Below are 25,785 nucleotides of genomic sequence, written 5' to 3'. Positions count from 1 at the left end.
GACGAAAACTGAAAGAAATAAAAGGAACAAAAAAGAGAAACACAGCGACCGAGTCAAAAAAGAGACACAGCCACGGTGACAGAAGGCAAAACTAAGAGCACAATTTCCACAGGGCTTCTGGCTCCGCGGAAGAGAATGAACTGAGGACCACGAGGTGGGGATGCGCCCTCTAGTGGGCAAGAAGGCATGCACATGCGTGGTGCAGTGTAGCAAACTTGAAACTTCAATCAAGTTTGCTTGAAAAGCTGTCCGCGCTGGGGCTCCGTAGATGACGTCACCCACATGTGAGAATATCATGCCTGCTTGTCCTGGGATAACTAAACTTCTCAATTAAAACACCAACAAAAAACACAAAAAAAGATCAATCAAAAAATACACAAGTCTTATAAACCAGAATCTCAGCTCCAAGAACATAAGCCACCTGATATCCAAAGGATTTAACTAAGCAGGAGAGGCTTCTGTCAGGTTAAACCATGCTAAACAGTGCAAACCCAAATAGTGCCACTGAATATCTGGTCTCATCAGGTCAGTGATGGTGTAGTCTGGGGACAAAGTCCAAGAGAAGCTGGCATTTTACCCATTTAGTAGCAAAAGGGATAAAGTTAAGGCAGCAAAAAGGCTGTCTTAGCTTTGTCTGCTTAGTTATCTGGATCCTGGCTGAATATCATGGATTTCTAGCACTAGGATCTGGGTACATCCCAGTGCAGAAAATCCAGGTACTCGTATAAAACAGTCCGTGATAGCTAAGAACATAAGAAGTCATCCTGGGTCAGACCAATGGTCATCCAGCCCAACATTCTGTTTCCACAGTGGCCAATTCAGGTCACAAGTATCTGTCAAAAACCTAAATAGTAGGTGGTATTTAAAACTATGCCGATTGTCGTGGAGGGAATATTTACTCTACAGAACCTAGGAAAATTATAATGAATGTATGTGCTATTCACAATAAAAATGCATTTAAACCCGCATTCTATAAACAACACCTTAAGTTAGGCAGTGGTAGGTGTCCTAACCACTGCCTAACTCAATAGCTTTAATTGGTTTTAATCAGCGCAGTAATTGACCGCACCATTAAAAAAACAATCAAAAAGTTGCTTAAAAAAAAGAGTAGGTGCCAGAATCGCGTCTAAGTATGGTATCTAGCGGCAGCTAAGGTCAAAGTAGGTGTGGTTAGGGGTGGAAATGACCTTACCATTTCAAAAAATACAATATAAGCACTTCAGTACTTCATCACCCATATGTGGAAAAACAAGTACAGAGATACAAAAGGTGATATAGGTGAACAGATCACATATGGTGTGACATGAGGATTATACAATTTATTATAAGATACCAACTACAAAATTCTAGTTGAGTTAAATACAAATGGTAGAGCATCTGATTAGAAAATAAGCTAAATATGTAATGCTAACAAAGTCAGCAATTATATCCACCATTTCTGAAATGGATATGTCATTTATGAAGGCTAGTTAAACTCCAGTTATGTGACTGCTCGTAGAATAAAGCATTAATATTTTGTCTAGAAACAGAGTTCCAGATTTTCTAATAATTCAGCAAAAATGTTTTCTATAATCAGTGTTCACAATGTGCAGCAATGTCATAGAAAACCATCTGTGATGTCATTATCATGCAACAATGCAGGATTCCGAGTGACCTGATTTTTGTATGCTAACCTTATAAGCATAAATTCTTCATTAAAATATTTTTGTTCATAAATAAATCCAAACAATTCCATTCCCCATTGTTTTTATTATCTTATCCTAGACAAATTAAGTAAAATGGAAATCCTAGCAAGCATTTTCAAAGCTTTCATTCATTCACTCATGCTGGATAAGTGTGTCTCTATATAACCATGTTAGGAGGTGTGAATCAATGATGAAGATATATGAATTTTATTAATCTATGTCTGGCTCTCAGCAATGGAAATCTGCCAAATGCTGGAGTTATTTATGAAAGGCTGGTTCAACTTAAAATATCAATGAATGGTGCTCTGACTCATGGATCAGGCAGATTTATAGTTCCAAAATGTACTTTGCACAATTGCTTCTTGCAATGTGACCATTTCAGTAAAATATGTTTTATCTTCATAGCTATTTATTTTACATACAAACACCATGGCTTGTCTCTTTTTTACAGATGTCCACACGCTAGAGCCTAAAATCTGAACATAAATCATGCATTTTTACTCAATATCTCAAAAATTAAAGGAATCTGGTACTATAAAAAAACAGTATGGGCTCCTTTTACAAAGGTGCGTTAGGGGTCTTAACGCATGGAATAGCATGCGCTAAAACGCCCCGCGCGCTAGCCGCTACTACCTCCTTTTAAGCAGCCGGTAATTTTTCGGCTAGCATGCACTATAAACGCTAGCGCACCTTAGTAAAAAGAGCCCTATACAATGAAAAATATCATGCAGTTGACCAAAGAATTGTATATTTAGATTGAAGAAGCTGCTTTTCCGACAGCAATAATCAGAATGATCAACTGATTTAAAATAACTCCATTCTCAGCAGAACAACAATAAAAATCCAACAAACAGCAAATCAAAAATTCTTATGCCCCTCTATAAGACTATGGTGAGACCTCATTTAGAATAGTGCTTACAATTCTGGATACCACATCTTCAAAAACAGGATGGAGTCAGTCCAGAGGAAGGCTATTAAAATGATTGATGGTCTTCAGCATAAGGCGTATAGGGACAGAGAAAGATCTGAATATGTAAACTTTGGAGGAAAGGCAGGAGAGGGGAGATAGTAGAGATGTTTAAATGCCTACATGGCATAAATGTGCATGAGGCAAGTCTCTTTCAAATCAGAGGAAGCTCTGGAATGAGAGGGCATAGGATGAAAATGAAAGGGGATAAATTCAGAAGTAACCTCAGAAAATACTTTTTTATGGAAAGGCTGGTGAATGCTTGGAACGGCCTCCTGGAGGAGGTGATGGAGACAAAGAGTGTATCTGAATTCAAGACATCTTGGGACAAGCATGTTGGATCTCTAAGGGAGAGGAGGGGATAGTGGATGGTATGGTTGATCAGGCTTAAAAAAAATATAAAATTTAGCACATTGTTAGAGCATGCAAATGCTAAAAATACTGCATCCCATGATAGTCCATTTTTTCCTGCATTAGTTGCATGTTAGCACCTAACACAGCTTAGTAAAAGGACCCTAATGGTAAGATATCCACTTTTGTGAACACGACATCTTACCAGCCCTTAAACCTTGCATCTTAATCACCCTTACCCAGTTACATTGCTATTTTTCTAATAAATGTCCTTACCTCTATCTTCTCCTGCTGGTAGTCCTTTTTTACCTGCTAAAAGACATTGTTTGTTGATAATTAATACTTTAAATCCCATAAATAATATATAAGACTCATAGTATATCAAGGACACAGGTGAGACATTTGTTGCCCTGAAGAAAAATCTTGAATTGTTACACTAATGCAGCGATGGCGAACCTATGGCACGCGTGCCAGCTGTGGCACACGAAGGCCTTGCAGCTGGCACGCGGGACGGTCCGCAATAGAGAGCTGCACGGGTCACGGGGATCCCGTGGGGACGCCTCCGAGGGTCGCGGGGTTCCTGCGGGGCTGGATGTACTAAGTCGCGCGGCTTTTCTCCCTACCTGCTCTGCTTGCAGCACAGAGCAGAACGGAAGTCTTCCCGACGTCAGCGCTGACGTCGGAGGGGAGGGAGGGCTTAACAAAGCCCTCCCTCACTCCGACGTCAGCGCTGACGTCGGGAAGACTTCCGTTCGGCTCTGTGCTGCAGGCAGGGTAGGTAAGGAGGAGTAGCCTCGCGGCTCGAGTGGCTACCAAGGGAGGGAAGGAAATTTAGATTCGTGGTTAAGGGCAGGGAGGTTTGTCAGATCAGGGCTGTTGTCGGTCGGTCGGGTTAGCGCCACAAAAGTAAGGGGACCTGGCCGGCTGTGCTGCACACGGGGCGGGAGAGAAGGAGGGGGGAGGACGCTGAAAGCACTGGGGAAGACAAAGGGGTGCAGAAGGACGCTGAAAGGCCATGAGGAAGACGGGGGGGGGAAGGACACTGAAAGCATTTGTGGAAGACAGAAGGGGGAGAAGGACGCTGACAGGACATGGGGAAGAGGGGGGGAGAAGGACGCTGAAAGCACTGGGGAAGACAAAGGGGTGGAGAAGGACGCTGAAAGGCCATGGGGAAGACGGGGGGGGGAGGGACACTGAAAGCATTTGTGGAAGACAGAAGGGGGAGAAGGACGCTGACAGGACATGGGGAAGACGGGGGGGAGAAGGACGCTGAAAGCACTGGGGAAGACAAAGGGGTGGAGGAGGACACTGAAAGGCCATGGGGAAGACGGTGGGGGGAAGGACACTGAAAGCATTTGTGGAAGACAGAAGGGGGAGAAGGACGCTGACAGGACATGGGGAAGACGGGGGGGGGAGAAGGACACTGAAAGCACATGGGGAAGACAAAGGGGTGGAGAAGGACGCTGAAAGGCCATGGAGAAGACGGGGGGAGGAGGTGGAGAAGGACGCTGAAAGGCCATGGGGAAGACAGAGGGGGGAGAAGGACGCTGACAGGACATGGGGAAGATGGGGGGGGAGAAGGACGCTGATAGGAAATGGGGAAGAGAGAGTGAGGAGAAGACGCTGGCAGGGAAGAAGACAGAGATGCCAGACTATGGGGGGAGCGGAGGGAAGAAGATGGGTGCCAGACCAATTTGGAAGGGGGGAGAAATGGAGAGGCACAGTAACAGAGCAAATGGAAGACGCAGAAGAAGAGAGACAGTGGATGGAAGGAACTGAATGAGAACATGAGGAAAGCAGAAACCAGGCAACAAAGGTAGGAAAATAATTCTATTTCTTTTTATCTTTTTTTTTTGCTTCAGGATAAAGTAGTATATTAGTTGTGTTGATAAAAATTTATAAACAAGAGGCTCTGGTAGAAACCCGTTTACAAAGTGTGTATTCTTCCCAATTAATATTTCCAAATTAATAAAGTCTTTTTGCTTATTTGTAAATGGGTTTCTACCAGAGCCTTTAATTCAGTAGCATAATTAAATGAAATAACTATTTCTGAAGTTTATAAGGACGGGCGGGGACGGAGGGGATTCCTCACGGGGACGGGCGGGGACGGAGGACATTCCTCGCGGGGACGGGTGGGGACGGAGGGATTCCTCACGGGGACGGGTGGGATTTCTGTCCCCGCGCAACTCTCTAGTCCGCAATTAAGATATGCAGCGCGGCAGGAGGTGAGTGTGCTGGTGTCTGCTTTGCAGCTCATCTGGCAACAGGGCCTGACTGGCCATTGGGAGGACCGGGCATTGTCCCGGTGGGCCGTGGCCCATCCTCCTGTGCTGGCTGCAGTCTTGTGAGTGGATGTTTAGCCTGCCTGTCTTCCCCTTAGTATCCTATGAGCCAGGCAGTGTGTGAGGGGGAAGTGGGGGGAGGAAGAGAAGCTTCACACTGAGTCTGTCACAGGAACTCAGTAAGGCTGTAGTGTGACTCCACATGTGACATCTGTAATCAGGAACAGTTCCTAGTGCTCCCATGCTAGAGAGGTGAGGATATGGGGGGATGTTAATATGTCTAATAATGTGCTCTTCTGTAAAAACCTCTGTATCTTCCATGGGGGACATGCTAAATTCGAGGAAATAAAAAAGCTGCTTATGATGATTGCATAGAGAAGTTCAGTAAGCTGAGAGGAGGGCTGGGCTCTCTGTGAACAACCAACACACTAATCCTCTGCGCTGTACCTTATGGAAAACTCAATATAGCAAAAAATAGTAAAGTGTATATGTGGCCCTTCACAGTGCTTTTGTAAACATCATAATAAAATAACAAAGGCTCCAATAATGAAAAATAAAAGTCCTTTTCCCATACACTCAGGTTGCACAAGTCCAGTTTTCACCCGGACAGTATATTTTTTGACCAAAACGGATGTCTACAATTAGTAAAATTCCCCAATCACATATTTTTTTATGGGGACGGATTTGTATACAGCACTTCATTAGATTTTTTTATTATACAAATTTTATCTTTTTGTAGACTTGAAGTCTTGAACAAAGAAAATGAGTACAGCAAAAAAAGCAAAAACAGATAGTGGAAGACCATTCCAAGAGGCCTGGACAGAGACATATGGAGTGATTGAACGCAGTGGGAAAGCATTGTATATTATGTGGAATGAAAGTGTTGTTTCTCGCACATCAAGTGTCAAACGTCACTTTGAGACCAACCATAACAGTGTTGCTGAACTTGGTTTAGCTCAAAGAAAAGAGTTCCTTGTAGGAAAATTAAAGAACTATCACTCCCAGTCTCTTAGTTTTAGCAACTATCTTTCAAAAACTAATCATCTTACTGTTGCCAGCTTTCAAATTTCACTGTGCATGGCAAAACATGGTAAGCCCCTCTCTGATGGAGATTTTATCAAAAAGGCAATTTTGGCTGGGAGTAATTCACTCTTCCATGATTTCCAAAACAAGGATAAAATTGTGCAGCACATCTCTGAGATGCCGCTAAGCAGAAATACTGCAAAAGATAGGGTTCTGCGAATGGCTGCTGATGTTAGTCAACAGCTTACTTGCGACTTACAAAAAGCACCCTTCTCCATGTGCTTGGATGAAAGTACAGATATTACTAACCATGCAAGACTAGCGCTCATTTTGCGTTATGCTACTGGTGACATCATGAGAGAAGAGCTTGTAAAACTGCTGTCTTTGCCTGGAAGAACACAAGGGATAGATATCCACAATGCTGTGATGGAGGCTTTTTCATCACTAGACATAAGTCCAGAAAAAGTAGTTTCAGTTACTAGCGATGGAGCACCTAGCATGGTGGGGACAACATCAGGATTCATTCATTTCTTTGCTAAGGAAGCAAAACATCCACTGATTCAATTTCACTGCATAATACACCAAAGAAAGCAGCAAAAAACTTGACGATGTCCTCAAAGATGTAACAAAAATGGTGAACTTCATCATGGCGCGTGCTCTTAATTTCGACAATTTCAAGCCCTTCTTGATAAGGTTCAGGCACAATATAACACTTTACTGATGTACAATAATGTCCGGTGGCTGAGCAGAGGACGAGTGTTAGAGAGATTTGTGGCCTGCTTGGAAGAAGTTAGGCTATTTATGAACGAAAAGGGGGAAGACTATCCTCAACTCACCAACATGGCCTGGCTTACCAACCTCATGTTCTTTACAGATTTTACTAACCACTTTAATGTACTAAACAAAAAATTACAAGGCATGGGAAAAACAGCAGAAAGCATGTTTAGTGACATCAAAGCTTTTGAGAGAAAATTGCATGTTTTTGAAAAAGACCTTGAGAGTGGACAGCTAAAATATTTTCCCAACCTAAAAATACATTTGGATAATTCTACATTTGTGGACAGTCATAAAAAACACCAGGAAATCCACAAAGCATATTCCACCATTGTAGCCGAAGCAAAGGAGAATTTTAGTAAAAGATTTTCTCAGTTCCATAAGATGGAGACAACCCTTTCATTTATAACTTCCCCAGAAAAGTCCACATTTGAAGATCTTGATCTTTCCTGCTTACAGTGGTTGGATATTCAAAATTTGGAAATGGAGCTACTGGAATTTCAAGAAAGCTCTATCTGGAAAAGTAAATTCAATGACCTGCATGCGGCTCTTGAACGTATTGAGTGTGAAAGGGTGACAAATGAAATCACTGCTAGCAGTTCTGAAAATGAAATCCTAAAAGCGTGGAATTCTCTGCCAGACAATTTTAAGTCCATGAAAGCACTTGGGATTGCTCTTCTTACTTTGTTTGGGTCATCCTATGCTTGTGAGCAGCTGTTTTCGGCTTTGAATCATATAAAATCTGATGCTAGAAACAGATTAACGGATGATATGAGTGCTGCATGTGTTGCTCTGAAATTAACGCACTATGAGCCAAGGATTGACAAGTTATCAGCATGCATGCAACAACAAAAATCACATTAATTTTTTTCAGAGCATGCCCAATGCATATGTTTACATGAAGCAGTGTTTTCAGTTTGCAGTTAAGACACTTTCTAAGTTAATTAAATATTATTTAAAGATGTTATTTAAAAAAGGGACTTTACATGGCCCTGTTGTATTCCAATCTGGAATTTCCAATAAAAACGGTTGGTTTAATTGAAAGCTCTTTTGTTTTCTTTACATCATATTATTAGAAATGTAATGATTTAACTATTTTCTAATTTGATTGTAAATTTTACAAAAAAACATGTATAGACTCTTTGGGAATACACACCGAGTCTTGACACAGTTAACAGTTTTAAGAAGTTTATCTTTTTTTTTACTCAGGATACATTTGACATGTTATGTGAATAATACATTTAAAATAATACATTTAAAAATACATTTACAAACCACCTCACCCTCAACAACCCGCTAAATGTTTATAAGATCTACAACTTACCTCTCTAGCTAATCATTGTAACTCTGTTTTTTTAAATTAACCTTTTGTAATCCGCCTTGAACCGCAAGGTAATGGCGGAATAGAAATCCCTAATGTAATGTAATGTAATGTAATGTAAAATATATTGTGTAACTGAATCAAATTCTTCCTAAATTCATTAAATTGAATGAAATCATTAAAACATTATAAATTGCCAATAAATTGAAATGAAAACCAAAGGATTGTGAATCAAATTGATTCTCTGACAATACAAAGATTGCAACCTTTAAAAATGATGTTACATAGTTCAGGCAACTTTATAAAGAGTTTTTAGATACTAAAATCTTGTTATTAAGGTTTAATTGACGTGCTGGCACTTTGAGGAAATTCTTTGGTTTTGTGCGGCAGTTTGGGCACTCGGGCTCAAAAAGGTTAGCCATCACTGCACTAATGGAAAAGTAGGAACCACAGCATCTTGAACTAAACAGAGATCGCTTTTGTCACTGTATTTTTGGATTTGCAGTATTACTCTACATTTATCTGATCACAGCAGAGTTATGATACACAAGATTTCTCAGTGACCAATTACATATTTCTTCATTCAACATTTAAGGTTATCTTATATTAATTGTTATTACATAAGGCAGTTTCAGGGCTACAAAATTTTGCAGTTGGTGCTCAACTGGAAAGGGACACTGCTGCAAGCACTGACAGAAATCTGGGAAGAGGCCTCAGCCTTTGTCTCTGTGGATAGACCCTGCAGCCTGGTGAAGGACTAGCAAGCTGAAAAGTGGGGAATCCAGCATTCAAATCCCATATACAGTCCTTGTGACCTTGGGCAACCCTTCACAGACAAATATCCACTGTACCCTGAACTACAACTGGAAAGGTGTGAGCTAAATCCAAATAAATAAAGTATAGAAGATAAAAAAAGAGTGGGGTATCTGGAACATAAGAATAGCCTTACTGGGTCAGACCAAAGGTCCATCAAGCCCAGTAGCCCGTTCTCACGGTGGCCAATCCAAGTCACTAGTATCTGGCCGAAGCTCAAAGACGAGCAATATGCCACGCTGTCAATAACAGACTGTGGACTTTTCCTCCAGGAAACTGTCCAAACCTCTCTTAAAACCAGCTACGCTATCCGCTCTTACCACAACCTCTGGCAATGCGTTCCAGAGCTTAACTATTCTTTGAGTGAAAAAAATATTTCCTCCTATTGGTTTTAAAAGTATTTCCCTGTAACTTCATTGAGTGTCCCCTAGTCTTTGTAATTTTTGACAGAGTGAAATATTGATCCACTTGTACCCATTCTACTCCACTCAGGATTTTGTAGACTTCAATCATATCTCCCTCTCAGCCATCTCTTTTCCAAGCTGAAGAGCCCTAACCGTTTTAGTCTACAGCAGTCAGGTTTTAGGATCATAAAATCCGATGCAAAATAGCCAAGCAAATGTTAGTGAATCAATCGCTTGGCTATTTTGCATGGGGTTTTACATATTTTCATGGCCGGATCGGAAAATGGGCGATCGAGGGGAAAAACATGTGGTGGGCCATTTTGTGAATCGGTCAGTTAGCACCGATGGTTTAGCGACGATCGCTGACATTAGAGAATCAAGGCCGAAACCATACAGGCTGCTTAACTGCAACCTGAACTCCCAGAAATGTGATAAGGACAGAAGGGGAAGACTGCCCCTCCCCCTCCTTGAGGAACCCAGAGGATTAGCAAGAAGAGAGACTTCTTAATGGAAGTATATTATATAAGACAGGCCCAGCCTTCCTGGTTCAACAGTTTTTGGTGGGTCTGACCTGTGTCTACTGTATCCCAGCTCACTGAGCTGCTTCAGTACAAATTGTTCCCCACTAGCTTCACTCTTCATTCCTGTTCTACCCTTGGTTCTTTTCTCATGCCCGATTACAGCACTGTGATGGGTTCTTGTTCCAATTATGATTCTTTTCCCATATCTGCTTCCTAATCACACCTGATTTCTGCCTTGCTCAACTCTGCCCATGGTTTCACCTCTTCATCCATGCTGTTGCCCAGGGAAAGTCTTGACGTGCACCCAAGTTTCAAATTTGTGCTTATTCAACTTCTCTCTATGCAGATAAAAGGTAAGCATTCAAAGTTTACTAATATTCCTTTGTTACTTGTTATTTTCTTACCTTCTTCATGGGACGGTTTTTCATTCTCTACAGAAAAATATAAAAACAAGTTTTCTGTGAGAAAACATGTCCCAGGTAAAAGATTATTACACAGCACAGATCAGCAATAAGAAGTTAAATCTGAAGCCTCCAGTTGATTTTTTACATATATTTGGAGTTGAAAGTTAAGAAGGAAGCCTAAAAACCTATTTAGACCCAATAAAACATCTAAAGACACACCAGATAGTTCAAGAAAATAAATAAAAATAAAACATAAAGGAAGGAAAATAAGGTGATAGCTTTGAAAAAGTTATCTTATTATTTCCCTTTGGTTTATTTTATCACTACTTTATGGAAGCAAAAAAAAAAAAAAAAAGTGGAAAAATACATTACGAATGTATACAAGTCTCAGGTAAAAGAATAAAGGAGGACCGAATAAATTCCAATATACGACAGAGGTGAATCAACATATATAAAATAGTATTTCTTAATAAACCAAAAAACAATGAAAAAAATTTCTAAACCCACTAAAACCAGATTGCGTGATTCAATTACATACAAAAAAAATTGCAATACACATGAAAATGTTGCCAATTTGACACCGATTTGTGTTTCAGCGACAAACGCCTGCCTCAGGAGTCACAAGATCTAGCCAATACTGTGTCTGACCTGTGTATAGGCAAATACTGTCAATGAACTGGCAAGTGTTGAATAAAAAGGCAGAACAATCACTGCATTCACTTCAAGGGTGCCAGTAAAGGACACAGCTTGGCTGTTAACCCTCACATTTATATGTTTCTTATGAATTGATATCCTTATAATTTTATGTTTATATACTACTATTTGCATATTGTTTTAGCACAAACTCCTGAAGCAGCCCATGAGTGGGTGAAATGTGGATCACGTCAGGTGTTTGTTTTAATAAATAATTATTTTTTTTCTTGGGATCTTGTGTGTGATCTGCTGAGGGGGGTCTTGGTAGTGAGTTTGAATGACCACAACTATATTGAGGAAGAACTGCAATGGAGAGTATGAGATGATTATTTGCTCTTCAGGCTCAAATTGCCACTTCTGAGGGGACCCCCTTCCCCCCAAAAAACAAACAAACCCCCAATGACCCCTGAAACAGCCCATGAGTGGGTGAAATGTGGATCACATCAGGTGTTTGTTTTAATAAAAGGATTATTTTTTCTTGGGATCTCCTTGTGTGTGATCTGTTAGGGGGTTTTTAGGCCAGTGAGTTTGAATGACCACACCTATATTGAGGAAGAACTGCTGGTATGGAGAATATGAGATGATTGTTTGCTCTTCAGGCTCAAATTGCCACTTCCGAGGGAAAAAAATCCAACTTTCCATCATAATGATTCCATAGGTTCAAAGGAACCATACTGAGGTCCCATGAGAATGGTGGTTTCATTCTTGGCTGCAGTTTTTGTATGGTACAATCCCTTCAGCAAATTGAGCACTTATGAATAGAGTGTTTCCATTCAAGTGGTAAGCTAGGGCACTCTGAAGCACCTACACTTGAAAGGTTTCAAGCCCAGATGATGAAAGGTGGAATATATATTGAAGCAGATTTGTAGCACACACACAGTGAAATGAAGGAATAAGTATACGCTGACAACATCCAAACCCAGGGCCAGATTCTCCAATATTGCTGATAAAATCCATCAGATCACTGTAGTGTTGGTAAATTGTCCGATCTCAAAATAGTGATCAATGTTGAAACAATTTTGCATGCAAATGAGGTTCATGAAGATTTACCATAATCCCATCCAATCAGTTGCTGGAAAAGCAATTGACACATGCACAGAGGAAGCCCGAACAGCTGAACGGCACTGGAAGCCCCAAAACAGTCTCCTGCCATTCAGCTGTTCAGGATAGGAAGGCTTTTTTTAAATGGGTACAGGTGTTGTGCATGTGTTACACATGGACAATATGTGCCCCCATTAAAAAAAAAAAGTCATACTGGTCCCCTCCCGACAATGGCCCGCAAACAAACAAAAAAAATGACAGGCCAACCAGGCCCTGCCCCCTCCCTTGAATATTGGCAGAAGGGATGCCCACTCCCTCCTGCCTCAAGGACCACCCGGAACAACCCCTCCTCCTCCCCCTGTGAAGATCAGCAGGAGGGTACCCACTCCCTCCTGTCTTGGCTACCTGGACCCCTCCACACACACACACAACTCCAACCCATCCCCATACCTTATTCAGAAGATCAGCAGGAGGGATGCCCATCCCACTCCTGGGATGCACTGGGAAGGGGCTACAGCTCTGATTGGCTCAGATGTCTAAGGCCACTCCCATAGGAGGGGCTTAAGCACATGGGTCAATCAGGGCCTAAGACCCCCTTCCTGATGCATCCTGGGATACACTGGGTGGGGGGGCCTAAGGCTCTGATTGGTCTAGCCTTGAAGGACTCCACATTACCCTTGGCACACCACAACTGAAAAGCCTTGCAGACCTTAGCATAGGCCGCAACAGTCGAAGGCTTTTTAGCTTGGAGAAGAATAGAAATGACTACTGTACAACTGCCATACGACTCGTATATACTTGAATATAAACCGATCTAAATATAAACTGAGGTAACCTTTTCCCCCCAAAAAGGAGGAAAAAAGGTTGACTCAAATATAAACTGAGATTAGAAATTTTGGTATGTGAGCGTCATAATAACATAAGTGATCACTAATTTTTCAGTTGGGGCTGTTTCGAGTCCAGAAAAGCTGAAGGAGAGCTGACAAATATCTTCCTACTTGGAGCCATGACACCAACCAAAGTTTCTGAACTTCTATCCCCACCAGAACACCGGGCCTCAGTCACACATGCAGAAAACAGAAAAATCCTTTTCAAATACAAACCCACAAATTAAAAGTACTATTGTACACAAATGAAACCCCAATATGCCAGACTCTGAACATAGTACACTACAAAAGAAATAGAAAGAAATGCATTTATTCCTGAACAGTTCAAATTATAAAAGCAGATGTAAATTTTCAAAACTGACTATTTCAATCACTAAATTGAAAATAAAAACATTTTTCTTACCTTTGTTATCTGGCAATTTTATTTTTCTGATCATCTTGCTCCCTCTTTGCTCTTAACTCTGTTTCCAAGACCTCCTTATGCATTTGCTGTTTTTTTCATCTCCTTCTTCACATCTTACACTAAATCCATCTTTGGCACTGATTTTCATATTCAGTTTTCTTCCATTTTTCCGCCTCCATTTCAAATCTATCTTTCCAGCTCTTCCCCTGCCCTCCGTCCATGTGCACCATCTCTTCCCCTTCCCTCCGTCCATGTGCAACCATCTCCTTCCTCTCCTCTCTGCCCCTCCCGTTCAGCATCTCTCCCTTCTTTCTCCTTCCCCACTTCCCTAGTATATAAAGTTTTTAATAAACAAACATAAAATGTTCTCCCCACCAAATTCTGAAGCTCTTTTCACCAGAAAAGCTACATGGTCACCGATGTGGGAGTAATTCTCTTGCGCTGCTTGCGGCCTCCTCTGTACTGTTCCTTTGGTGCAGTCTGCCCAAGTGGAAACAAGAAGTTGTTTTGAAATGGGGGTGAACCACAGCAAAATAACAGTATAGAGGAGGCCACAGCAACGTTGAAGAATTGAAGAATAGTGGCTTAGGCACATTTGTCCTTCACTAACCACTCCTCCCTGCCACAGACCAACGTCGCATTTACAGTTCCAGGAAGGGCCTTGAGTGTCTGCGCTTGCTCGTGTCCTGCTGGCTCCTGCCCTCTCCAGGATTCTCGAAGTCCAGCAAGCCTTGAGCAAGTACAGATGCTCAAGCCCCTTCGCCAGCACAGAGGTGTCGGCTTCCTGAGTCCTGGAACTGTAAGTGCGATGTCGGTCTGGGGTGGGGAGGAGTGAGTAGTGGATGATAGGATTATCAGTCATCCGGGTGGGAGGAGTAAGATAGCAATGCCAGTCATTGGAGGGGGGTGGGAGACAGCAGTGCCTCTCATTGTGGAGGGAGGGAGACAACAGTGCTAGTCATCAGAGGGGGATGGAGGATAGCAGTGCTGGACATTGGGGGTGGGGTAGTGTGGGGTATAAAATAGCAGCGTTGGTCATCGGGTGGGGAGGAAAAAAGCACCATCATCAAAAAGGAGGCTTGAATATAAACCGAAGCCCCCATTTTTGGGCCCATTTTTTTTTAGTTCTAAGGCTGAGCGCTCAACAGCCATGACCAAGTCCAAAAAGATCTGAGCTCTCCATGTGAATTAGACCTTGCCTGAGTAGCCCCAGATGAACCGACAGCTTGATACCTTTGTCCCATTGGAGCCGTACTAGATATGCATACTATGGCCAGTGAACAATCTGGAGCTATAGTAGTAGGATCAAAAGTCCCAGTTGAATAGCGATTCTGCAAATGACCTGGCCCACCATGGTTCAAAGTAGAAACACATAAAGTAGACATAAAGCAGGCTGGCTCAGCAGATAGGTTTTCAGGATATCCACACTGCCTCCATGGCATGCAAACCTAATTGTGGATATCCTGAAAACCTGTCTAGCTAGGGTTCCTTCACGACAAGTTTGGGAATCAATTTAAGTACATAAAATGCATAATTCCCTATGACATACTAAAAAAGCAAAAAAAATAAAACAAAACACCTGTGCCCATGGAATAGCTCCAGTGGTATTAGACAGAGGGACTGCTGTGGATCAGAATCCCAAGCAGACATCATACCAATAAAATGCAAACTGCATGTAAAATGGAGGGGGGAGGGGAGGAAAACAGAACCAGGTTGGTGAGTTTAGATAATTTCACCCATTTGTGAGGCTGATTCATCCTGCTTGTTAATGAGAAACATGTCATATGAGATGTTTGACAACTTATCTCAAATATTCACTAGTAACTTGAGCCAACTACTATTTATGAAAGTACAAAACATCCTTTTAAGTATAATAAACTGTTTGACAAAACACAACCTAACTGCCACTCTGCTAAACATCTAATTTGGCATCAACAGTAATTTCTATCATAGTACCCACCACTGATTTCTCTTTCTTTCTGCTTCTGTTCATTTGTTGAAAATGATGTCAATCGATGGTTGTATCTGGCTCTGTCACTTTTCAGGGTCTTGACGAGCTAATGATAGAACAGGGACATGTAAATAATTAGAATTTTCCTTTTTTTTTTTTAGATTCTACTAATCAAACTTCAATTAATCACATGATCTTATCCCTCCCTTTCCCAAATCTAAATTTGAATAAACCAGAACTGCCCCATCCATGTTATCAGCATTAGGGTACAATATACCTCACAGCAGAACATTTGCTCACTGCAGAATTAAAATGTTCTTCAAGTAGACCTATCCTCAGAAACTCTCAAAAATTCATTTTAGAAAGTTTCACAGACCACCTTTGAAGTTCCCATAGGAAATAATGGAGGTGTACTTACAGTCTGTGATGTGCCTGCCTTTCTGCTCTTTACACTGCAGCTGAATGGAGGAAGAGAGATTTTTTGCCTCACAATAGCTCCAAAAGGACCAGACTTGAAAATCTTCAGACTGCCAATTGCACAGACACTGACTGTAACCTCTCTCCCCCACCTCCCCCCACACACACACACACATACACAGATACTCTCCACACGACCGGGGGCGGGAAACACAGCCAGCAGCGTGAAACCCAGAGGAGTTTTACTCAGGAAGCATACAGCCTGCGCTTAAACCCAACAAGGTCAGAGGGCAAGCGAGCTTCCAGGGAAATGGACCACGAGTCCAGGATGGGTAGCACACAGCAGGCTGGCTCCACAGATCCACTGAAGTTTCTCAATGAAGCAGCAGTCCAACTCCATGAGAGTGTGTCCTTTTCTCTGACAGAGGACCACCACAAAAGGGTCTCAAGGCACTCAAAGCCATCAAAAAAGATGAACTTTAAGCAAAAAAAATAAGAAAAAGATGCAGAGCAAATCCAAAAGACTTCTGCAGAGATTGCGTGCAGAAACTGAAAACTACAGGGGCTCTAACTCTCTCTCTAAGATGGGAGGAGCATGTGCTCAGAAAAGTGTTTAGATTTCTGCAACTCCCAGATTACAGGAAGGGATTGAACACTTAGTGAACTGAATCCAGAAGGGCATTCGGAAAAGTTGAAAGGGGACAGATTTAAAACAAATGCTAGGAAGTAGAGAATGACACGGGGAAAAAAAATCTGTCGTCGGCCCACCATCCTCTGCACCGCCCCGTCACCGTCACTGCCATCCCTTTCACCGCCCCGTCACCATCCCCGCAGCATCCATATAAGCCTTAGTACAGTAATATTTAGCTTATTCCTTTCTTGTAAATCAAAGTTCTGGCTGCTGAACTAGAGAAAGAGATGTTCAGCTGGCAGGGCTTTGTTTATAAATTTTTATCCACACAACTAATATACTACTTTATCCTAAAGCAAAAAATAAATAAATAAATTTTTTTTCTACCTTTTTTGTCTGGTTTCTGCTTTCCACATCTTCTCATTCAATTCCTTCCATCCACTGTGTGTCTTCTCTCTGCGTCTTCCATTTGCTGTTACTGTGCCTCTCCCTTCCCCCCGCTCCCCCATAGTCTGGCATCTGTCTTCTTCCCTTCCAGCATCTTCTCCCCACTCTGTCTTCCACTTTTCCCTTCACCCTCCTTCAATGTCTGTTCTATTCCTTTCCACCACCACCCTTCCCTCCCTCCTTTACCATCTGTTCCTTTCTACCACCCTTCAGCTCCTCTCGCGTGGCCTATCTATCTACCTTCCTCACCTTGAACCTTCTTTGGTATTATGGGTTAAATAAATTGAAGGAGATATCATCCACAGCTAAGACCAAGGCTAGTTGATGAGGAGCAGATAGGGAGAAAGCACACGGGGTTGTGAAGGAAGGCTTAGGATGTCATTGTCTAAGGAAGTTTACTTGCAAATGAGCCCCAGAAAGCAGAAGGAACCCTCTACTTTCTGTGCCAGCATTTCCTTCACCAGCTCAAGCTCAAAGGAGCTTCTTGAGCTCCCTCCGGAGTTTTCACCATTGAAAACCCATCATTTCCCCCCACTCTCTACTTCCTAGCACTGATTTCTCATGCCTAGTCTTGCCAGCGCAGAAGGAAGGGGCCAAAAGCCTCACCTTGAATTTGACCCGAGAGCAAGGAAGCGGGGCGAGGCTGCTCCTTGGCCAACCTGCCCTCTTTCTTCTCAGTTGCACTTTGCTGCCCTCCTCTTCATTTGCGCAACTGAACACGACTCTGCTGCCAGAAGTGTCGACGATGATGAGCAGCCCGGCTTTCCTCGACTCGTCCTCTCCTCTCCTTTAGGCCGGCACAGGGCCTTTGCTGGGGGCCGCGTCCGGCTCCTCCTTCGGGGCGCCTTCGTGCAGGTGCATTATGTCAGCGATGTGGTTCAAGAAGAGCCTGAAGCGGGGGCTATGGTGCTGCTGCACGAGCCGGGCGTAGGCATTCTTCTGGGGAGGGTGCGGCGGATCCATGGGGGAGGGGCGCCCGTCACTCTCACACCAATGAGGCCATTGTCCTCGGTGCGCTTGACCTAAACCCGTCAGCCTCCCGGGCCGGAACCTGTCCGTCGCTGGCTGCTCAGTGTTCAATCTTCTGCTCTGCTGCAACTTCCTGTTTCCGGTTGCGTCAGAGCAGAAGATTGAACACTGAGCAGCCGCGTGTGCGCGGCTCTTTGAAAGCGTGCAGAGGTCGCCAAAAAGAAAAACCTGCAAACTAAGGTGAGGTGAAGGGAGGGAGCTGGCTAAGACCCATTGGGCGGGCAGGGGCTGCGGGGACCGCGCGATCCTTGATGCCTCTCTGCGGAGACAAGACCATTCACCGCTCCACGGGGCGGTGAATGGCCTTGTCCCCGTCCCTGCAGCGACTGCTATCTTTCTTTCCCCGTTTCGGCGGGTTACCCGCGGCTAAACACGGCTAGCCACGGGTAACCACCACCATGTCAGACTCTGCTAGGAACTTCTTCTTTACCCAACGTGTGGTGGACACCTGGAATGCGCTTCCAGAAAGCATAATAGGGCAGAGTACGGTACTGGGGTTCAAGAAAGGATTGGACAATTTCCTGCTGGAAAAGGGGATAGAGGGGTATAGATAGATGATTACTGCACAGGTCCTGGACCTGTTGGGCCGCCGCGTGAGTGGACTGCTGAGCACAATGGACCTCAGGTCTGACCCAGCAGAGGCATTGCTTATGTTCTTATGTTCTTATGAATCACATTTGTGCTGGTGTTGTGCCTGCTTAAGCTGTAACTGCAGCTGGACAATGGAGAGAACTGCTGCCTCAGACAAGCATGAAACTTCACTCCAAATACTTGTTTCCTTGGGCTGCCAGTCAGACTCTAAATGAGACCAAGACCCGAGACCCCCACAGCTCCTCGTGCGTCTTTGGGGTGGGGGGAATGCAGTCAGCACCCACTAAAGCCCTCAGGACCAGCACAGGGCCACATAGCCTGCACTCTAGCTCCAGTAAAAACCAGGAGAAAGCCTTGCTCCCAGGGGAATGGTCCCTGAGCCCCCAAAGTGTTAGGGCAGTCTGGCCAGGAAGGTTCAAAAGGTTGCACTCCCAGCTGCAGATTTCTCACCAGTAGCAACCTATGCAGCATCACAAGCTTCAGAGTTCGGATAAAAACCCGAAAATAAAAAATCCAAATCAGAGCAGATCAGAAAGACACCTTCCAACTTGCTTATAGAAGAAAAAACTGAGGAGCTGGGGCGCAGCCCAGAGATGCAGGAGGCAAAGCTGAGAGAAAAAGGTAGATGTTGCCTTCTACAAACTCACAAGCAAAGGAAAATAACCCACTGGTTCAAGACTCATATGCTTTTTAATAAAAGGAGCATGTTGGGGATTCCAGGGCTGATGGAGGAAGGGAGAGAGGGAACAGAATTCCACCAGAGATGGAAGGAGGAAGGGAGAGTTGCTGGCCCAGGTAATGGTCAACTTACGCATAAGTTGAGGATTTTAGACCATTTTTAGGTCTAAAACTGCCCTTGACCTATAATTGAGTATATATGGTAGACATTTTTAAATATGTTTGACTGTCGTTGAGGGCTCCACAGCAATGTGCTGATTAAGAGGAACCAACACTTCAAAATAGCTTCAGAAGCACACTGTTATTGCAGTTGTATTTTCCTTTTTTAAAAAAAAAATTAAGAATTTTCAACAATGTTACATCACAGAGTTAAAGAAATGGAAAATATAAGAAATATAATCATATCTGTTTTCATCTTTCAAAAAGGGAATTCCATCTAGCCCACCATTATCCCTTAATCTAAAGTCAGAACAAACAGATCAAAGCTTATTTCTCATTAGCCTAAATAAATGATACTAGTTGGTTGGGTGGGGTCCCAAAAACATAATCCTTATTTTGCAGATATACATAAGAAGATAAGAATTGCTGCTGCTGGGTCAGACCAGTGGTCCATCCTGTCCAGCAGTCCGCTCACGCAGCAGCCCCTAGGTCAAGACCAGTGCTCCAAATGAGTCCGGTCTCAGCAGTTTAGCATGAACTTGTCCAACTTTGTCTTGAAACCCTGGAGGGTGTTTCCCCTATAACAGACTCTGGAAGAGCGTTCCAGTTTTCTACCACTCTCTGGGTGAAGAATTTCCTTACGATTATAAGGAATCTATCCCCGTTCAACTTTAGAGACACTTACAGGGAAATTTAAGGAAAAAAGTGACCCCTAGACCCACAGCTCTAGGTTTCAATGCCAAAAAGGGCTTTCCTCCTGAGCTGTGTAGGTCTAGCCACATCAGGGAAAATCAAAATCTTATCACTACAGAATTTTATGTCCTTACTTTTAAAGTAAAATTTCATAAATCAGAACTTTGTCTGATTCACTTAGGCAAGTTACCAGTAGAGTGGATCGAGTTTGAATCTTCCAAAAAATCAGTAAGATTAGTCAACAGAAAAAAAGCTGGTCCACTCCCTGTTTCATGGTCAATTTTCTCTTTTGAGGAATAATTTGAAAACATCATAGTGTCTGCATTAGATAATCCTAATATCTCCTTGAGATATCTCTTAAAACAGAATCTCTGGGGATATTAAGTGAGTTGAGGAAAAATTAATCAAATGCAGGTTCCTAGCCCTTGCATGATTTTCCATCATTTCCAATTTAAGGTGAATATTATATGAATCTTTAGTCGATGACGCAGAAAAAGATTGCAGGTTTAAGGCTTGCTTTTCAACCAAAATCATTTTTGCGGGTTTGGAAAGACAGTTCTAAGAAGCTAGTGGGCAGGGCTCAGGGGGCTCCTTTTCTTCCCATTTTGTTTGCATCTGACTTCCTACCAGGTAAGGAATGGAGCATATTTAAACGCTGGGCGTGCAGGGGGCTACATTGCTTTGGCCAGATTGTGGAGGGGGGAGAATATTAAATTGTTTCCTGAGGGTCAAGCTCAATTCCAGTTGAAGCAGGGGGATTTGTTTCCCTATCTACAGGTAAAAAATTATATTATGAGGGCTAAAGTAGAACCTAAAGCTTTACAATGTTCTCAGTTTGAATTGCTGTTGGGGGCTCTGGTGCGTAGAGGGTGTATTTCAGCCCTGTATCAAATGTTACAGGTCGACAAGGACCAAAAGACCTCCTATATGAAGGAATGGGAGGTGGATCTGGGTATCACTTATTCTGGGGAGGAATGGGAACAGACTGCCCTGCGCATTCAACATGCTGCGGTGGCACTGCAGTTGGTGGAGAATGCACTTAAGCTATTAGTGCACTGGTATATCACACCTGCATTGCTTAGCAAAATGTATATTTCATGTACAGATAAATGTTGGAGAGGGTGCAGATATAAGGGTACATTCTTTCATATGTGGTGGGGATGTCCTAGAATTACGGGTTATTGGGCTCAGGTTTTTACACCTTCTTCAATGCTGGGTGGGAGTTTGAGCACAAACTGCATTATAGGGGATGATACCAGGGTGGGGGGGGCAGACACTCAAGACAAGCTGACTCGTCTGGCTTTCACGGCTGCCAGGTTGGTACTGGCCTTTCATTGGAAGAGCCCTACAGTGATTATTTTGCAGATGATGGAGAAATTGGGTTGGGTCTGCGAGAGATATAGACTCTCTGCTTTACTTACTCGACATTGGCAACAATTTGAGGATGTAAGGGGTAGATTTCTAGAGGTGGAGGGAAGGGTATGCTTGGCCCAGTAGCTCGATGTTGGTATTGAGGGGGGGGGGACTAGTGCTCTGAGGGTGCTTTTGATCTTGTCTTTGTATAACTATGTCTTCTCTATGTAAAGGGCTGGAAGCTCTATGGATCTTGGAGTATCTCAGCTATCTCTTCTAGGGGGTGGGGGATGGGGACGGAAGGAGAGTTGGAGGGGATCTTTTGGATGAAGAGGAGATATTGAGGGAGGGAGTTCATTGGTGGGCTTATGGAAAATGGTAAACAATGGTCATAATGGGTTTGTATTGTTAGGGTATTGGTGGTGATCATGGTGTGTGCACTGCTTTGTTGTATTTTTTCAGATGTATTTGAACGTGTTATAAATAAAGAATTACAAAAAAAGAAAAAACCTGAACCTGGTTAGTTACAGACTTCAGCATCATCTCCATCCTTACGTTTAATTGCCACAAATCGTTTAAAGTAACTTCCTGTGGTATTGAGCTGTATTTTCCAGGTTGCATTTTGATTCCTGAGCTTTCCTAATCTTGACTGCCTACTGAAGCCCATCCAGCCTGAGAGAGGTAAAGATCTAGTTATTTGGAGAGGGAAGGTGGCTGCAAAAGGAAGTGAGAAGGAAGATAGAGGGGGAGAGGAGGGAAAGGGAAGATGACGACAAAAAGCACCCCCTCCCCTCCAAAAAAATAAGAGCAGGAAAAAAGAAGGATGAAAAAAATTAAGTCATTCTACTTGATGCCTAAAATTCTGGCCAACATTTAACATTTCAAAATATTTTCTACCCTTGAATATATTACAGATGCAGTTACAATTTAAAATAAGGATAGTAAAACCACCAACTTTATAGTGAAAAAATTTCATCCTTGAAAAGCTTAGCAAGCCACAGCTAAATTCAAATGTACATGTCATTATGAAACATTCTTAAGATCTGGAGATTATTTCCCTGCTATCATCCTATGGCTACACTTAGCAAAAATTCATTACTGTTGCTATGCACCCAGTGAAATGTGGCTTGCCAGCTAACTAAACCCAAAAATGACAAGCTGCCAAGGAAAGTACTTCATGTGACATCATGGAAAGGGCAGTTCCATGGACTCTACAGTTTTCAGCAATACCAGCAACCTGAGCTTAAATTTACTTTAAACAGAACATATGCCATCCACAAATGGTCTATTGGAGGTATGTATGATGCTGTCTGACCAGGTGGTATACTAAGGGATCAACAAAATCAGTTTTAGTACATTTCATTGGAATTTAGAAAATACAAAGTAATGAAAATGAAAGTTTATATGACAAAAAAAAATCACATTTTAGGGAAACTTGTCACATGACAATGTGCAGTTTCTTACAGGCAGCCATCCCAATCTGATGTCCTTATTTAATGGGCAAGCAAGTTTAATATTTGCTTCAATGTTTACCAAGTCCAAAGTTGACAGACACAAAACACTGAAAAACATATCACTGTGAGGTTCATGGGGTATCGAAATCACTTATGCAAAGATGATTTCAGAAAACTCACTGCCCATAACCGTTTGCAAATGCAGTAAACTAAGAAACACAAATGTATTCAAAAGATAGATGGAGAATGGATGCCCAACCTTTAAAACCTTATTGAAGAAATGCTGTTTTTGTTGATCCCTAGTTAAACATGCATGGTAGGACCTGGGCTCTCATGCTTCTGCCACCACCCCACTCCCTCCCACCTCAGGAAAGTGCAATTTAGTTTACCCCTCTTACATAAGTTCCTGCCCCTGTGATTGCTCCTCCTACAATTAAGTAGTACACAAGGTTGCTGCCATCTTTTCCAGGGATACCTGTAGACAGCGATCTAGAAGAGGTTCTTAGATGGTGACACTGCGCAACTGCAGGTGTACACAGAAGATCAGGGGACAGAGAAAAAGGAAATAGATAAAAGGCAGCACTAAAGATTAGTTGGAATTAATTTATAAGCTTATTACATAGCTCCTTGGGGAGAAAAACATGTTAGTTTTCAGTTACCTTGCTTTCTTAAATTTGTGTTTTTTTTTCAGCTGCACTCTGCTTTAGAATTTTTCTTTGTGTTTGGGAGGGGAGGAACAGCAAGTTATACATCTTGTAAATAAATTCTGTACAGTAAAAAAAAAATAATTACAAGCATGTCCATATTGCCATTCTGCCTCTGCATCAATGTCTGGTTCAAGTTAGGAAAAATACATCCCTAAGCCCGAAGGATCTGCTTTTGAAACACGTTCTGAAAGCACAAGATTATTCCAATAAACCAAGGTAACTGAAAGGAGAAATGAAAATGCTAGTAACAGAGAAGCTGTTCATGAAATCTCCATTCTGCTCTTTCAGGTCGCTGGGCAGGCAGCATTTACACAGGAAACTTACATGAAACCTGCAAATGTTAAAAGGACTGGAAATCTGAGCGGGAAGTACAAAATGGTCAGCTAGTAGCAGAGCCCAAGATGTAGCTAGTTCATAAGCTGCCTTTCTACTTACATAAACACCAGCTCCTAGGGATGATAAGCCCACAACAAGGACAAATATAGAAGTGTCCCCTTTGTCCCCCGGTACACCAGAGCTAGTCATGTGTCTGGTTAGCTGTGGTTCTAAGGGAACACGCCATCGCTGCAACAAGATACCTAAAGGACACAATTTATCAGACAAAAAATACACAGAATTATCAAGGAATGGTTTATCCTCCGTTTCATTAGCTAACCTGGTCAATGACTGAAACCAACACAGAATTAACCAGTCAGGAGAGTTTCCTCATATTCATGTTTGCCATTGGATACTAGACAGGCTGAATTCTGAACGTTGCATGCTAATGGATACTGAAATAAAAGCTTAAAAATGGACTACAGTATTTTATCTACTCTCTGGTAGGAGACTGCAGGACTCTATGCTTCATACTTGGGAAACAGCAGTAGAAAAAGTAAAATAAAACTACTACCGTACTTCTCTCACAAAATCTTGTTCTCCTAGGGGTGGGGAAGCAAATCATCATAGCAATACATACCCTTAGAAAGTAATATATAAAACATTAGCAGCTCTTTAGCTCACTTCTGGCAAAACATGAGCCAGGAACATTTATAAAAACTGGCACTAGTCAAATCAATTTTGTAAGCCAGAAAAATAGTGTGTTCCTTATATTTTGCCCAATGTCTTCTTGCTTCTCTCTTTCTCTCCATTTTCTTCCTCTCCATCCCTCCAGCCAGACTTGCTCTCATACCATTTCATCTGGCTTCTTAATCTTCTTTTCATTTACTCTCGCCCATAAATCTGCCTCTCCTCCATTTACCAACTCAAGGCCACAGTAATAAGAGTGGCAGCTTCCCAAGTTGACGGCAACCCAGGATTTCTCGACCCTGCTTTAATATAACCAGTGTTTGCTAAAGCTGCACTTTAAAAAAGAAATTGGTTATTCCATGTCAAGTGGTCCAATACCCACTCGACCTCCTCCAAATTGAATAAAATTTTGTGTAGATGTTCCCTATAGCCTCAAATGAAACCATGCAAATTTTTTCAGCTTGATCTCTATTGGTTTCAGACCTATAGTAGAGGCTGTTGAACGTAGGTCATTCTCGGAGTACTGTGCTCTGCATAGCCCAAAATGGCAATTTTGTCTAGCTATTACAGCCCAACAAAGCCTCCAAGAGAAATGAAATTTTGGGGATTAATCCAACCCGTACTACTACTTTATTTCCCCCCCCCCCCCCTCTTTTACGAAACTGCGTTAGGCTTTTCATTTATCACTGGCTACGGCAGTATTAGCTCCAACGCTCATAGAATTCCTATAAGCGTTGGAATTAATACTGCCACGGTCGGTGAAAAAAAAAAAAAAAGCTAATGCTGCTTTATAAAAGGAGGTGGGGGATGGGGTTAATGTGCAAAGTTTGGAATGTAACATTAGTTTACCTCCACTGTTATGAGCAAAAAATGTTAAGAAAAGAAATTGAATGCCTACTTTGACTCCTTCATTGCTCCTGGCGTATATTTTGATTTAAGTCATAACTGTTCCAGAAATCATGGCTTTATGAAGCTCTGCAGCCAATTGGAAGCAAAGATATAATTACCGTATTTTCACGCATATAACGCGCGCGTTATACGCGTTTTTACCTACAGCGCATACCCCTCGCGCATTATACGCGTGAGCGCGGTATACAAAAG

General features: G+C 42.5%; 1 protein-coding gene across 6 annotated transcripts in view; it reads right to left on the bottom strand.

Annotated features, from left to right (window-relative positions):
* The window catches only part of AIFM1 (apoptosis inducing factor mitochondria associated 1), a 136,143-nt gene that overhangs the window by 99,743 nt on the left and 10,615 nt on the right, over positions 1-25,785 (bottom strand). For 3 of the 6 annotated variants that reach the window (XM_033945167.1, XM_033945168.1, XM_033945173.1), the window contains exons 2-5: positions 24,115-24,257; positions 15,530-15,626; positions 10,546-10,572; positions 3,280-3,315 (exon numbers count right to left, since the gene is read on the bottom strand). In XM_033945167.1, coding sequence (XP_033801058.1) covers positions 3,280-3,315; positions 10,546-10,572; positions 15,530-15,626; positions 24,115-24,257 — 303 coding nt within the window. Of the gene's footprint in view, positions 1-3,279; positions 3,316-10,545; positions 10,573-15,529; positions 15,627-23,370; positions 23,496-24,114; positions 24,258-25,785 lie in introns of all 6 variants that reach the window. The other 3 variants (XM_033945170.1, XM_033945171.1, XM_033945172.1) reach the window with 3 other exon arrangements.

Source organism: Geotrypetes seraphini, chromosome 5 (genome assembly GCF_902459505.1).
Source record: "Geotrypetes seraphini chromosome 5, aGeoSer1.1, whole genome shotgun sequence".
Classification (NCBI taxonomy): domain Eukaryota; kingdom Metazoa; phylum Chordata; class Amphibia; order Gymnophiona; family Dermophiidae; genus Geotrypetes; species Geotrypetes seraphini.
Note: the sequence above shows the minus strand (reverse complement) of the source record. Positions and strands in the feature narration are given on the sequence as shown.